At 43.2% G+C, this 14,643-nt stretch overlaps 2 protein-coding genes across 4 annotated transcripts in view; both read left to right on the forward strand.

The window, feature by feature from the left end:
* Nucleotides 1-3,346: 3,346 nt before the first annotated feature.
* The window catches only part of LOC119387033 (FERM domain-containing protein 5), a 300,038-nt gene continuing 288,741 nt past the window's right edge, over nucleotides 3,347-14,643 (forward strand). For 2 of the 3 annotated variants that reach the window (XM_049413344.1, XM_049413343.1), the window contains exon 1: nucleotides 3,347-3,581. The gene's annotated coding sequence lies outside the window, so the exon portion shown is untranslated. The remainder of the gene's footprint in view (nucleotides 3,582-14,643) is intronic. The other variant, XM_049413345.1, reaches the window with a different exon arrangement.
* Nucleotides 3,757-14,643, forward strand: part of LOC119387031 (FERM domain-containing protein 5-like) — a 12,507-nt gene continuing 1,620 nt past the window's right edge. Inside the window, exons 1-7 of the mRNA XM_037654331.2 lie at nucleotides 3,757-3,852; nucleotides 4,707-4,811; nucleotides 4,908-4,950; nucleotides 6,504-6,582; nucleotides 9,687-9,784; nucleotides 12,013-12,136; nucleotides 12,695-12,782. Coding sequence (XP_037510259.2) covers nucleotides 3,757-3,852; nucleotides 4,707-4,811; nucleotides 4,908-4,950; nucleotides 6,504-6,582; nucleotides 9,687-9,784; nucleotides 12,013-12,136; nucleotides 12,695-12,782 — 633 coding nt within the window. The remainder of the gene's footprint in view (nucleotides 3,853-4,706; nucleotides 4,812-4,907; nucleotides 4,951-6,503; nucleotides 6,583-9,686; nucleotides 9,785-12,012; nucleotides 12,137-12,694; nucleotides 12,783-14,643) is intronic.

Here is a 14,643-nt window from a genome sequence, read left to right on the forward strand (position 1 = left end):
CGCTCGATGTGCGCGCAGGGAGGAAAATATAATGTTATAAAGCACGAATATCTTACGCATAAGGCTCTGGTTATTCAATGCCGCGATGATAACGTCTGTGAAGCGCAGCACCTCATTTTTACGGGTTCTAGAAGGCACTATAGGGCCGATGAAAAGCTTAAAAAATAATATCGTGCTCACTTCATTTACTGCAGGGGCGTAGCCAGGGGGGGGGGGGGTTCAACCCCCCCCCCCGAAATTTTCCAGTTTTGCTTGCGTATATATACACGCGCACATACAAACGCACGCACGAACATACATTATGTATGGTTGAACCCCCCCCCCCCCCCCGAAAAAAATTTCTGGCTACGCCCCTGATTTACTGGCATCCATCATCTTCAGTGAGTGAGTGAGGTACGGTTTATGATTATTGGCAATTTCACGATGCAAACTATTACTAAGACAAGAAGTGTGGCCGGAGCGACACCTAGACATCATCATCTCCTTAAATGTGCCGAGCAACACTTTTTCAGCATGGTCAGAAAACGCTGCCGATCGGTACTCGAGGCTCCTGAGAACACGCGGGCCAAACATTGTAGCGCAGCACGCGGCCCGCAATTTACAATGAATTCTCAAAGTCAGCTAGAAATTGTTCCTTCTGCTTTCGACAAATGATGCCATAAACCCAAATGACCGCGTCATAAACCCAAAGTTAACGGCCATTGGTTGATTTGAGCATCGTGAGTGCATAGTTTCCGTGGCCGCCGAGGGCTTGCGCGCTCGCTCGCGGTCACACTGAAAGTAAGCCGCGCGCGTTCGAAGAAAAAAATAAAGGTGCTCAAGGTCATGACGCGCGCTGAGGAAGGGACGTATCTTCTTGCCCCCTTGACATCCGCCTCCCTGTGTAGCTTTCAGCGCGCTCACTAGTACAAAAGGAGAGAGAAAGCGCTTGAAGCGTGCGATAAATCCCTGTAACTCCGCTCGTACTTGACGGATTTAAAAAATTTTTGCAGCAGTCGATTCGTGAAGTAATAAGCACTTTAATGAAGCCATTTGACGATTACTTAGAAAAGTGTTGCACGGCCCTTTTAAACACATTTAATAAAGAAAAAACGGATTGGGGGGGGGGGGGGGGGGACGTTAATCACAGAGACCCGCAGTTGGCTACCCTGTACTTGGAAAAAGGAAATATGCCATGAAAGAATGAAAGGGAGCGGCGTCTATGACGGCACTACAGAGTCGTTATGAATATGGCAGTGTTCAAGGACACCAACATTGTCAACGAATATCCACCACTGTCATCAGTCCATAGGATTGGCCGGCGTTGACGAAAGGATCAATGAGCGCCCGAGTTCATGAGCATGAACTGAAACATGAGCATCCGCGAGAATGCGACGTGGCGCGACAGCGGGCGTTCTGCTGTAATTTTAATGTTAAAATGCATATGGAACTGAATACTGGAAAAGCTAATTGAATTATAATGAGCGTTAACGAGTAACAAGAGTGATCAATCAGTTAAAAATTACGAGAAAAATTAAGTGATTACAAGTAATTAATTACACGAATTCGTTACGTAAAAGCGTGGTGTTCGATTATAAGCACGAGCCTGCCTGTCTCTCGTAAATGCCAAATCATGGCAAATACACCTAAAACTACAGATGCAATCGTTAGATATGTAGTCGATTACTTGAAAACAATAGCGCTTTTTGTGGTACTTATCAGATTTTTCAACTACATCTTCAACTCGATAACTGTCACTGGAATACACTTACTTTATCTTTAAAAAAAAAAAGAGACAATGAAATCCTTGGAACATGAAATTGGAAGGAAAGCAACGCAAAAGTAATCCCTTACTTTTTTTAGTAATTCGTAAATTACTTTCGTGAGGCAGTAATTGGCAACAGTAGTCATGTAAACTTTTGAATAAAGTGTAATTGCAATTGTGATTGGTCGCTCTTTTCTCTGTAACGTGTACAAGTCTAGTACTGCGTCATTTCTTTCATCTGTTCAATTTATAACTAGGCAATCTCAAGGCAAAGGCACAACTGCTCCTCTACTCCCCAAATTAGCACCACGCACCTGCCAGAAGCGTAGCTTTCCCTCATAAACGGGAGGGGGATTTTTGGGATTCTAAATTTGGAAGTTCATTTATGCGTGCTCGTTCCTTATGCACAGTCATTATTTATACGTGGTACATTAAAGTTGTATACGCATCTACACCTTGTCCTGCGCCCTCCCATAGGAAAGCTTGGCGTGCGTAGTCTTTTCTTGCCATGTCCCCGACCCCCTTTTCCATCCTTCCATCCCCGAAAAAAAAAGGACATATGCTAATTCTTCAGAATCCAGATCGTTTATTTCATTCTAAGCAGCACTGCCACTGGAATAATTATACAGATATAGCGATAAGTTCTAAACGTAGTAAATAAGTAGGCAATCATCGTTCACCGTTTAAGAACGCAACCTTCCATGACAATTACGCGTGTACCAATTAAAGCCACTTTTCACTGACCGTCCCTTCTCTTCTTTTCGTGCACGCCAAGCTGCAGTGATCGTGCAAGCTTATGAAAGTGGTTGAAGTTACGCATAATTAGTGCAGCCACCAAGCATTCATCAAAATAATTTAGAAGAAAAAAAAGCAAATTAAATGCATTGAAAGAATAAAACTGTGGCCAAGGAATGTAAACGCGGAACGGAGAAGCGCCGAGCTTTACGCTCCCATTATGTTTTCATGGTCGCCTACGAAACCCAGCACCAGCTGACAAGAGGAGAAAAATCGATGGACCACACACGGCGGGTCTAGCGTGTGCAATTAGATAGCGCAGTGCAGCTCTGTTGCGTAGCGCGCGTAGTAGCTGCTACTGCTGTAGCAACACCGCTTCCCACTTCCGCCTCCTTTCGTACGGCACGTGATGAGGAAGCCGAGTAGGCTGCAATCAAGACAGATTAATAACTTGCACCAATCGATGGCCATTGTAATACGCACGGAACGACCAACCAGTGACGATCGCGCGCGTGGAGCGCGTCAAGCGCGTCGCCGACGTCATCAGCGAAAACTACAAAAGAGCGGAACGCACCACCTCAAACCTTCAAGCCTTAGCTTCATAGTTTAGTTAAGCTGCTTTTTCCCAGGTGGCGCTACGCAAGCTTTTAAAAAATTTGTAGACATTATCACATACTGGTTAAGCCGCTACAAAATATTATTGTTCGTACAGTAATAATGCTATTTTTTTGTTTTAAAGAAACGCAAGATAATGTGAAAAAAGTGTAGGTAGCCAGCGCAATTGCACGACAAACGCTCGTACTAAATGCGCCCAACTGCGCCACCACCAACCATCCAGGTCGCTGCTTGTGATTGTAGGTTGCAAGTTTCGTGAGCATCGGGAGCGATCGCTACAATGAGCTGTTTCTAGCTCGTCGATGCAGTTCCTTGACCCCCGACATTGTTCGACTGCGTAGCGGCCGTATTCGTCCGTTGTCCAGTGCTCAGCGGTGCGTGTCGTTGTCCATCGTCGGGGCTCGGAGGCTGCGCCTAAAAAGCTCGGCGTCGTGATGTTTGCTACCGCGGTTTACGGCGGTACGCTCATCGCTAGCGTGGCGAGGAGGTTGACACCATGCGACACTCTTTCCCCGCTGCTCGGCTGTTGGCGTCTGGTGCGAGGATAGAAATGTTGATGGCAGGTTGTTTGGCTCCTGGAGACAGCGTCAAGTGCCGAAGGCTGTGGAACTAGCACCTGTGTTGGAACCTCGGCTGGCGTAAGCCATTCCCCTCGAGCCACAATGTTCAAATTGGGAAGCAAGAAGGACGTCAATACCGAGTACAAGTGCACCATACGCCTGCTAGACGACAGCGAAGTGTTGCAGTGTGATTTTCAGGTGAGAGTCTGCGACGAGAAGTTCAGTTTCGCGAGCAAAGTTTTTACGACTACGAACCAAACCCACCACGTACGCGTGGGCTGTAGGCGCGTAGAAAGGAGCCTTGCGAGTGGGCATTTTGCCGCAATGTATACAGCTTGAACGGCAGGATAGTAAAAGTGTTGTCAGAAAGTGTGTGGCCATTGTTGGTGATTTAGTTTCGCGTTTTCCTTTCACGGCTTCTCGTTTCGCGTAACGAGGAATGCCATTCCGCGAGTGTTTTTCCTCCGTTCGATCCAGCACCGCGCCGTTGCCTTGAGTTGAAATTTCCTGTCTAGACGCGTTAATTTCTGTGTCTTCATTTTTTCTCTGCAGGGATACTCGATGGTTCACTGCAGTTGTTTTGATCGATGAATGTTTGGGTGCTATCTTGTGTTTGCGCGCTGCGCTCAGGATAAGATAGCGACCGTCTGGAGCCGCTGTAGAAGCGCTGCTGTCAGGTTTTTGTCCGGTATTCTCAACTTAGAGGCGCTCATGACCGTGAATAATTTGTCACGCGCGGCGGCTGCATGCTCACGCCTGCGGTAAAACCACCTGCCCCCTCTCACGCTCCGGCGTTGTGAAGCCAATTTGGTTCGCACGTTCACACGTAACGCGGCTTCACTCGCCGTTAATTCAAAGAATACACGTATTCCTGCATGCGCATTCTCCCGTATTACGTCTTACAGAATCAGAAACTGCTGTCTCGAACCGATATAAAAAGGATGCACCACTAAACATATGTCGCCACCATTCTTTTTTACTCATAACATGTACGCGTCGTCAACCATAAACAAGTTTCTCATCATGCATCGATCGTTTTCTTTTTCTTACAGCATCTCTGCAAAGGTCAATACATACTTGACTATGTGTGCAACGCCCTGAACCTTTTGGAGAAGGACTACTTTGGCCTCAGATATGTCGATAGTCACAAGCAGCGGGTGTGTATTGTTAAACCACTCACGCAGGTTTCAGTGCTTGTTATGAATCGCGCCACACAATTTTTCTCTTTTTTTTTTTCTTTCTACAATTAACAGCACTGGCTGGACCTTACAAAGCCGGTCATCAAGCAGGTGAAAGGTGAGTTTTGCACATGCCTCAGAAGTGCTATGTAAGCCACATGTCAGATAGAGTAGCAGTAAAGACTCAATGAACCTGGTGGGATTTTCTGGCATGTGCGCTATTATGCAACCAGTGGCAAAATTTTATGGATTTGATGGCAATTGGAATGGATTACTATGTATAGGTTGCAAAAACTGCTACTACATGCTGAAACTCTTAATTCTAGCTCATGTTCGCACACTGAGGTGGAATTCAGCTTTTCAACAAATCTCGCGTTCCGTAAATTTTTGTTGCTGGATGTGCATGCAAGACTAATATGGAGACTGACTGGCTAAAGCTGTTTCATCCGGTTCACAATATCGCGCTCAGTGTTGTCATGACTGTATACGGCAGTACACTGTTAATGTATGTTGTTGTTATGCGTGTTATTGCTGTTTTCGTTATACACAATTTTTCACCCATTCAAACATGCACGGTAATGCGTCGTACTTGGCATATTGCCGTACTTTATGAAATCTTACCAAAAGAAGGAAGAATAAGACAAAGTGTAAAATGGTGCCTCATTTTTGCAAAAGCACTAACAATAAATAATATGTAAACATAATTTAACAAATATATAAATAGCCTTGGATCAATGAAGAATCAATAGATGTTTATTGTTTAATTTAAAGGACCATCAAAAAGTTGAAGTAACATTTTTCGCCGCCTCTCCTTTTTTTTTTGCGATGGAGTGTGTAGCACATCGTAATAAAGTTGTGTAAATTTGGCGCGTCTGTTAACAGCAAATTATAGTTTGCACCTGAAGCATATGTTTATGCATTTGTTTTTTGTTTTTTTTTTGCCTTCAAATGCCTATATAACTCAAGTTAGCAGGCAGCATCTGAAAATAAAAAATTGCATGCAAACAAGAAAACAAAGCATCAGACATTCTTATTCATTTTTCCTTTCTTTGCAAAAATGGACCTCTGTGATAGTACAGTGGTTACAGTGCTTTACTGTTGACCCATAAAAAACTGGTTCAATCCCGGCTGTAGTGGTCGCATTTTGATGGAGTCAAAATGCTAGAGGCCCGTGCGCTTAGATTTAGGTGCATTTTAAAGAACTCCAGGTGGTTGAAACTTTTGGAGCCCTCCACTACGGTGTGCCTCATAATCATATCATGGTTTTGGCACGTAAAACCCCAAGAATTATTATTACTGCAAAAATGCTGGCATCGCTATAACTAAAAGGTAGTGTTTGGGGGAAAAAACTTGCATACACAATAAAAATTATGTGCTGATAATAACAGAAAAAGTAAATATTAAAGCCAAATGTGTCATAAAAGGTTCAGGAGAACATGTCTACAAGCATATCAAGGATAGTTGCACCTAAGAAATTTCACTCAACTAGCGAACATTAATGTGGGCACATAAAGGCTTTGACAGGTTCTCTTGCAGCCGCTCTTCTGGTGATCATTTCGAAATTTACTCCATGGGCTTTTGTGAGGAGTAGCATTGTCTGTCATCATAAAGGAAACAAAAAATAATTTTAACTCCAATATCTTGTTTCCTGCGTGCTTATCTACATATTAGGTATGAATCCCATCGTCTTCTGCTTCCGTGTCAAGTTCTATCCTCAAGACCCCTTCCGGCTCAAGGAAGAAATAACGAGGTGAGCTCACACCTACTCAGATGACTTTTCACCTTCATTAATGCACTTCGTATACGTTTTAATAGTATTGTAAAATTCTCTAGGCTGTTTCCTTTCTGCAATGTGGATTCTGCTGTGCATAAAGTGGCATCTCATATTCTGAAGAAGCTGACGATACAGTACCTAGCCTTTAGAGCTGTGCTGTACACAGAAAGCTTTTTTTAAAATATATTGGGCAAAGAAATTTCTCCCAGCAATGTTTCCTGTCATGGTAGCCATTCGCTATAGCATGCACTGTAGAGGTCGCATGTTCAATGCTGTTCACGGTGACCATATTTTGGTGGCAGCAAAATGCAAAAAAAAAAAGAACCTGCATTTAAATTTACGTTCTTGTTAAAGGATCCCTGGTCATAAATATTGATCCAGAGTTGACCATTATGCTGTGACTCGTAGTCATATAGTGGTTTTCGCACCTCACAACTTTTTCTCTATCCAGCCATGGTATACTTTCTAAAGCTGACTGCATGTACAGTGCCGTCCACTCTCAGGGTGAACACGGCTCAGCGTGGCCGCGCTCTGCGGAGCGCCAGTGCATCCAGCCAACGCCGGTGCTGGCACGCCCGTGATCGCTTCCCTGTAGTACAGCAAGAGGAGCACGTTCCCAAGCGTCTGCGCCGTTTTGTTTCGATGCGCAGAGCGCGGCCATGCTGATCCGTGTTCACCCTAAGAGTGGACGACACTGTACATATTATGTGTGGAAGAACCAAATCCTAAAATTCATGAATCAAGCTACCAACATATGCTTGTACGCCTATGTTGGTAGCATATGCAAATATTGTGACATTATTCCTTCTACGTATAACACATTATTACCTGCTGCACAGTTAACATGTGGCTACCATTGTTGCTACATATGTATATCCATTCCTTATGTAACAACCCCTTAAGATTTCCATAAGGAAATAAAGCAAAGCGACATTATTGTGAAATAGTGTTTGTTGATCTTCTGCGTGATTAGTATTTCGACTTAGGCTTGTCAGTAGAAGTAGCACAGAATAGAACAAATATGAGGCCTGCAGAAGATGCATGCAATGCCAGGGGCCTAGCCAGAAATTTTTTTTAGGATGGGGTTTAACCATACTTTATGTATGTTTGTGCATGTGTTTGTATGTGTGCGTGTATATATACGCGAGAAAAATGAAAAACTTTCGGGGGGGGGGGGGGGGGGAAGAGGTTTGAACACCCCAACTACCCCCTTGCTATGCCCCTGTGCAACTCAGTACATCTTCATGCTTCATTTTGTTTTCCTCATATCCCTGCGCTGCTCTTATGTAATGATTTCTCAATATTAAGAGTTCCTTTTCTGTTGTTTCCTAAAAAGTGAGCATGCTGTACCATGATTGCAGCCAACTTCCAGCTTTCCATGCATTTTGCTTTCCTGTTTACATTATATAAATAATAACGTATTCGGACCATGAATGAAGTTGTGCCTTGTCTTCTGCAGACATTACCTTGCTGATGGCGTAATGTCTGCCATCCTGCAGTTATTTGTTCGTTCATTCCCTCCACCTTCAATATTCCTGCATTTGGTGGAAGGAAAAAACACCTGTTGCACGATTGATAAGCAAACTTCATATTAGTTTCTTTATATTTGGTGCCCGGTACAAGAGTTTGCTTGGGCGGTTGTGTCAAAGAAAGTGCAAGTGTTTTAGGGTTGTGGTTGGGGGTGTAAATAGAAGACAGTAATATGCCATCTTGAAGGCAGTGACTGGCTTTCTCATATAATTTTAATAAAAGCTGTGAATAGCTGTACACGTCACTTATCAGATCTGGGGAAAAGCATTCTTTTCAGAATGATCTAGATTGTTTAGTATTTTGGATGAAATGTAAACTAGGTGTATAATACAGTCTCAAGGGCATGGTAACATTTGGCAGCTCAGAAGATATTACTGAATCTTCTTTGACTTTTCAAGGAAGAATTTTAACCAAAAATTCGGCAGATCCCACACCTTGCGGAAATCGGTTTCATGCAGAGCATTCTCCGAGTAATTGTTTATGCTGCATTTTTTGGCTTTGAGCCAAGTGTTACAAGGTGAATTGACGTATTTTTGTAAGTGTAGTAGTTGTGTGCACATTGTGGGCTTGCTGGGCATGTCGACTACACTGACGTTTAAACGGTAACTTATGGTGCGACGTAACGTCAGCCCTCACGTTAGAGCACAGACTTTAGTATTATCAAAACAAAGTACACTTTATGGTGCAGTCATGCAAATATCACACGTAACTTTCCTTAGCGTATTCCTCCGGGGTCGAGCAATGCTTGAATGTAGCTTGCTGAATCATAGGAATGCAAATGCAATGTCTATTAGATTGCTATAAAAGCGGAGCCAAAACTGGCGTCATAACTGACGTTAACCTGAAATGATGCCTGTATGATAGGAATGCATATGTAGTGCTTATTGCTTTGCTATAAAATTAGATAGCCAGCACTGCACCCACAATTGACGTTGCACCGAGGTTGTACCTGCATAGGGTCTTTTTCCAAAAGAGTTTTATGACCTGGCGTGGCTCTATGATAGAATACCTGACTGCGACGTAGAATGCCCGATTTCGATTCCTGCTGGGTCCTGATTTTTAATCTTTGCATTCGTCGGGTCAACGCTGCCAGCGTCGGTTTTTCTTATCGCACATTTAAATCTCCTATGTCTGTTCGCACCATTCCTGGGTAGATGTAAACTGTCAATCACCTGTGGCACATGCCCGCATGCCGCGGCCCGTGGCAGGTATGTGCCACACGTGTCTGGAGGAAAGAGTTTGACGACATACGCGTAAAGATTTTCACATTATTCATGTCATGACTGGACAGTCATATTCGTCAAACCCTCTTACCCTCCCATGCCAATTTTGGTCTACACCAAGTTAAGGAGGCAGGCGACCCAGACATAGGCAGCTAGATAGATAGGTAGATGCGTAGATAGAAACACTCAAAGTGCCTTTGGTTCGCTATTTAATAAGTTGTAATGGGCCACATATGGCCAGAAACATATGTGACAAGGCTGCATTCCGTGTATATTTGCACTGTATCACAAATATTTTTATTTCTCCTTTGTTTCTTTCATGATCAGGTACCAGATTTTTCTTCAGCTGAGAAGAGATCTGCTTCATGGACGCCTCTATTGCCCTCCAAATGACTCTGCTTTGCTTGCCGCATTGATCATTCAATGTATGTACCATTTGATTTTCATATAGAACAATGCATCAGCAGCAACCCACCCTCACATCTGCAACTTTTTTAGCTTCTTGACATAAATATTTATCACTTGCAACTGTGTTAAAAGACTGAAGGGCAGTTGTGTGAATTATAGGGCCACCATAGCCAGCTGATATTGTAGTTGATATAATAAGACAGAAATAGGAGTCCAAAAGGATTTTTGGTGCTTAAAAGGAACTGCTCGGCTGGTTTGGGCTTTGTGAATGGACAAGCAAAGCACATATTACACACTGTAAAATAACACGTGTGTAATATTATAACTGCCTCACTGCATAAAATGCTTCGGATAACAGTTCCCCTAAGGAAAATTTGACAAAAGTGTTGTTTTTTTCTCTTGCAAGCATCATGAAATTATGCTTTCTGCGAGTTTAAGGACACTAGAAGTTTTGTTAAAGGTTTGAAGATGTTCACGTGGTTTCTCTAATGACATTTGTGTGTGCATTGACTCATGGACAGTTGCATCTAGGCTAGTTCATTGTTGATAATTGATGGAAAATTTATTCTGTGTAATTCTGCTAACATGACACTCCAAGAAAGCACAATAACACAGACACACACATGCATGCACGCACACCCACACACCCACACGCATGCACGCACACACACACAAGGCTATCTTCAAACTAGTTTTAGGGGCGAAGCTCCTTAAGGCGGCACCCGTTCGTCCCTCGTAGTCGTCGTCGTCGTCGTAGCAGTAGTAGTAGTAGTAGTAGTAGTAGTAGTAGTAGTAGTAGTAGTCGTAGTCCGTAACAGTCTTACGCTTGACCTCCAAGGTGGTGCCGGTGGGAGATTTTTCCTGTGCGTTGTTGAACAATAAAAATTCGCAGCGTGCGCGTTAACTAAAAGCCGAATTCTTCTGTCTCTCATTCCCCATTAGCAGCCATTGGCATGTTCCAGTAGGAAACGTTAGTAGAAGTAGAAGTGTAAGTGTTAGCTAAAAGCCGACTTCTTCTGTCTCTCATTCCCATTAGCAGCCATTGTTTACCTCCAAGGTAGTGCCTGGTGAGATTTCTCCTGTGCGTGATTAAACAATAAAAATTTTGTTCAAAACGCCGTTGATTGATGAAATAAACCAACGAAAGACGCTAGATGTTTTCTAAAAGCAGAACGAAAGAACGCCAGATGTTTCTAAAGCAAAACGAAAAGACGCCAGCTGCTTAACGAAAGACGCCAGATTTTTCTAAAGCAATGCTTTTCTAAACAATGAAAATTCACAGCGTACATGTCAAATTAAAGCGAGCTGCAAGTCGTCATAACTCTCATCGAACCTTTAGTATAAATGCGCCCGATCTCATGTCGGTGATGATGTACTGGGCAGAATTCACGGAGGATTCACGGTTTACTGATGAACCTCCGCAGCTTCGCCCACTCATCATCATTCACTCCGTGGATATGCTGTGATTTTTTTCATTAACCTTCAGAAGGCGAAGTGTGTTTGCATGTGTGTCCACTAAGCATAAGAAACAACGAAACATGTAAAAATTTTACACTTCTTTACAGTCTGTCCTGGTTATTAGCTATGAAACATTTTTTATCACTGAGCACAATAGAATCGCAATGTTTGTGAATGATGTTGTGCATGTGATTGTGTTTTCTTTGTGCTTGTCTTGTTAACTCTTTGCGGTCCAAAATCTTTACCCACCTTCTGTCCATTCTGGCCCGAAACTAAAGAAATCAAAGCTCAAGTAAAAAGTTTACTTACTCATTCAGAGATGGTGCATAATACAATGAGAGAACGCGCAATCGAAGTAACCACGAAAGAACTTGGCAAGCAGAGCCTCACCACGGACTGCTGCGGACGTGTTGCATTGTCAGGAGGGGGCCGACAACGGACCGCAAGAGTTTAAAAGTGTGCAGTGTGACTTACGTCCATGATCATACGTGTGGTGTTGAAATTATGTGGTCAGTGAAGTATCCGCTTCAGTTATAACCACTGCCACAGTGGTGGAACTGTGATGAGGGTAAGCATACTTGAAAGGAAAAACTGTTCTACTAGTAGTACTCACTGTTGGGCTACTTGGCACATGACGCGAGCAACGCATCGTGTCTATGTGTTCCTTGTGTTCCTGCGTGATCATGTTTTTGACGCCAAGTTTACTATTCGTATTGTGTTCTACTAAATTCGAAACCCTGCTTCATATGGTTTTTACCTTTGTTTTCTTGCCTTCTCTCTCCTACAGCTGAACTTGGAGATTATGACAGTGAGGAGCATGGAGACAATTATGTCTCGGAGTTCAAGCTTCTTTTGAAACAGACTCCTCGTCTGGAGGAGAAGATTGCCGAGATTCACCAGCAGCAGCTCAGGTCTGCTTCTGATCATTGAACGTTTTCCCGATCTAGCAAGTCTTAACAAAGTCCTCAAAATTTGCGGGTAGTGGTAAAGCCTGGTGCAAAGTGCGATATTACGATGGATGAGATCACTGAGGTTCACTTCCTTAGAATTGCAAAAGGCTTCAAAAGGCCACTTCAATAATGGCAAACTTTCGAGTGATCATTACAACACAATGGATATGCATTTCTGTTACACCTGCTTTTATGATAATTTTTTTTTCTTCTTCTTTAAGGCTTATGTCAATGCATGTATTAAACTCCTTTTTTTTTTTGTTGATCAGCAGGGTTGCACTGCTTAACTTTGTCAATGTCACCTTCATTAATAGTGTCTTGTTTTTATTGCCACTTCCTGTGGTCTTAAAAGCTGACATGTGCATTACACTGCACCTTCAGCAGTAGCGCCTAAAAAAACACTTAACCAACACTCATACCAACACATTGCCCTGATCAAAAGCATGCTTCTGGCATGCGAAGTTACATCAGTTGCACCAGGAAATGTACTCTATCATTGGTCCTTTTTTTCTTGGTCAGGGGCCAAGTACCAGCCGTGTCGGAGGCCAACTTCTTACGCAAGGCCTGTCTCCTCGACACGTACGGTGTGGACCCTCATCCTGTCAAGGTATGCACATGTTGTGTCTGAAATGCATGACCACTCTATGTGCATAACACAGCTTTGCCTCAAGTGTGTACTTTGAACTTTCCTGAAGATGCCTTGTTCTCTACAAGAAATGTCTCCTAGCCAAAGCACCAAAGGACTAAGAACAGGTGACCTTATGTGAACACCGGGTGGCCTGGTGTAGTTTTACCATATTATTTCTCCAATCTAGGCTAATACTTTTACCCTAAAAGTAATGCACAAAAGTTGGGTTCAGCTTAGTTTCAGGTATGTCATTTGATGTAGCCTCCCGATTCAAGGCACTGTATTCATCATGCCGTGTGAGATGTAGCACTCCCCACCTCATCTCGGAGGACATAATTCCAGCTGGTGTGTCGGCATCTGCCATTTTGTTTGAATATAGCATCTTGTCATTCTGGCCAGCTATGTTTGCATACATAGCACTGTTTGTTAATACTTTTTGTTAAATACCTGTTATTGTGTGCCGCTACATCAGGCTTTTCGAAGAAAACGTTATTCAGATGGCTGGAAAAAAAATGTCAAACCCAAACTGGTATGCTGTTTTTGCAGTTCAGCACCTCTTTTTTCATTCGGCTTGCATTTGAGAAGTTATTTTTTTTTTTTCATTTTTGAAATTTTGGGGATTGGCCTTGATTAGAGTAAATATGGTAACTGTAGTATTGTAGGATGAATGTACATGGCATGCAATTTCTAAAAATTTTAAAGCTTAAGGGCTTTTGCATGATAGTATCTTGATTAGTGTCCACTAGAGCTTTTAAACTTAAAGCAAGGTGAATTCTCTGTCAAAGATTAAGTAATTTAGCAGCTGCACAGACATTAAATGTCCACAAGTTGCAAGCCTCAGATTATTAACTATGAAGGAACTTGCCTCTAAGTATGTAACTAAAAGTTTGATTTCTGGCCTATTGGCCACAGCCAAAAACATGGCTAATCATTTTTCAGCAAGCCTAGTATGTCAAACACCCTACGTTTTGACCAAGCTTTCATGATTAGATCCCGAAAGTAACATGTTTACATTGCTACTCTATGCAAGGAACTTGTTTTGGTACCATCGCATGATGACAGTTCTATGAATGGGCTCTGAATAGTTCTGCTAGTGGTGCAAATAACCGCTTATAACGTAAGTCGCCGGAGATTCGCGAATAATCCGCACTATAAGCGGTACCGGCAACTATACCAAAACAATACCTTCTTCATCCAAGGCTGCTTCACTGGCGCCAAAACGTGTTGAGCATGTGCCTCGCTTGTCCGATAATCGACCTATGCGTTTGGGCGCTTACAACCACTTAAATCTCCGATGTTCAAAAATTAACCGCCAAAGACCCGCATTGCCAACGAAATGAACACGGGGTGAAAAAAGCAAACAACAATGTGCCATCGCGAAATTCGCCGACTACGTTTCAGGCCACCTCGAGGTATCGCATTACACAAAAACCATGTCGATCGCGACCCGAAATTTCACGTGCTGAGCGGTACCGATCGTCGATTTCACGGGCGCGCACAGCGATGTCCAGGACATTGCAAATCGAATACGGAACCCCCATTCGAGAGTTGCATGTGCCAACCATGTCCTCGTTTTCATTAACGATATGATTCCCTTCCCTTCAAGGTGCAGCCATCGCAAAAAGTTTCGTTGATCCGCACCAAACCGCAACTTTTATCGCCCGCGAGCTACGGACCAACAGAAAAGCGCAAGCAAAGCAACCAACGCTGATTAGGCCCTAGCCCTTTCGTTCAGCATGTGTCGCGGGAGTTTGTCTAAGACACATGAGATCGGACGTCGAAAAGATCGCACTCAAGGTCACTAACCCAAACAAGCGCGCGTTGATACAAGTTGTGTTTC

Source organism: Rhipicephalus sanguineus, chromosome 3 (genome assembly GCF_013339695.2).
Source record: "Rhipicephalus sanguineus isolate Rsan-2018 chromosome 3, BIME_Rsan_1.4, whole genome shotgun sequence".
Classification (NCBI taxonomy): domain Eukaryota; kingdom Metazoa; phylum Arthropoda; class Arachnida; order Ixodida; family Ixodidae; genus Rhipicephalus; species Rhipicephalus sanguineus.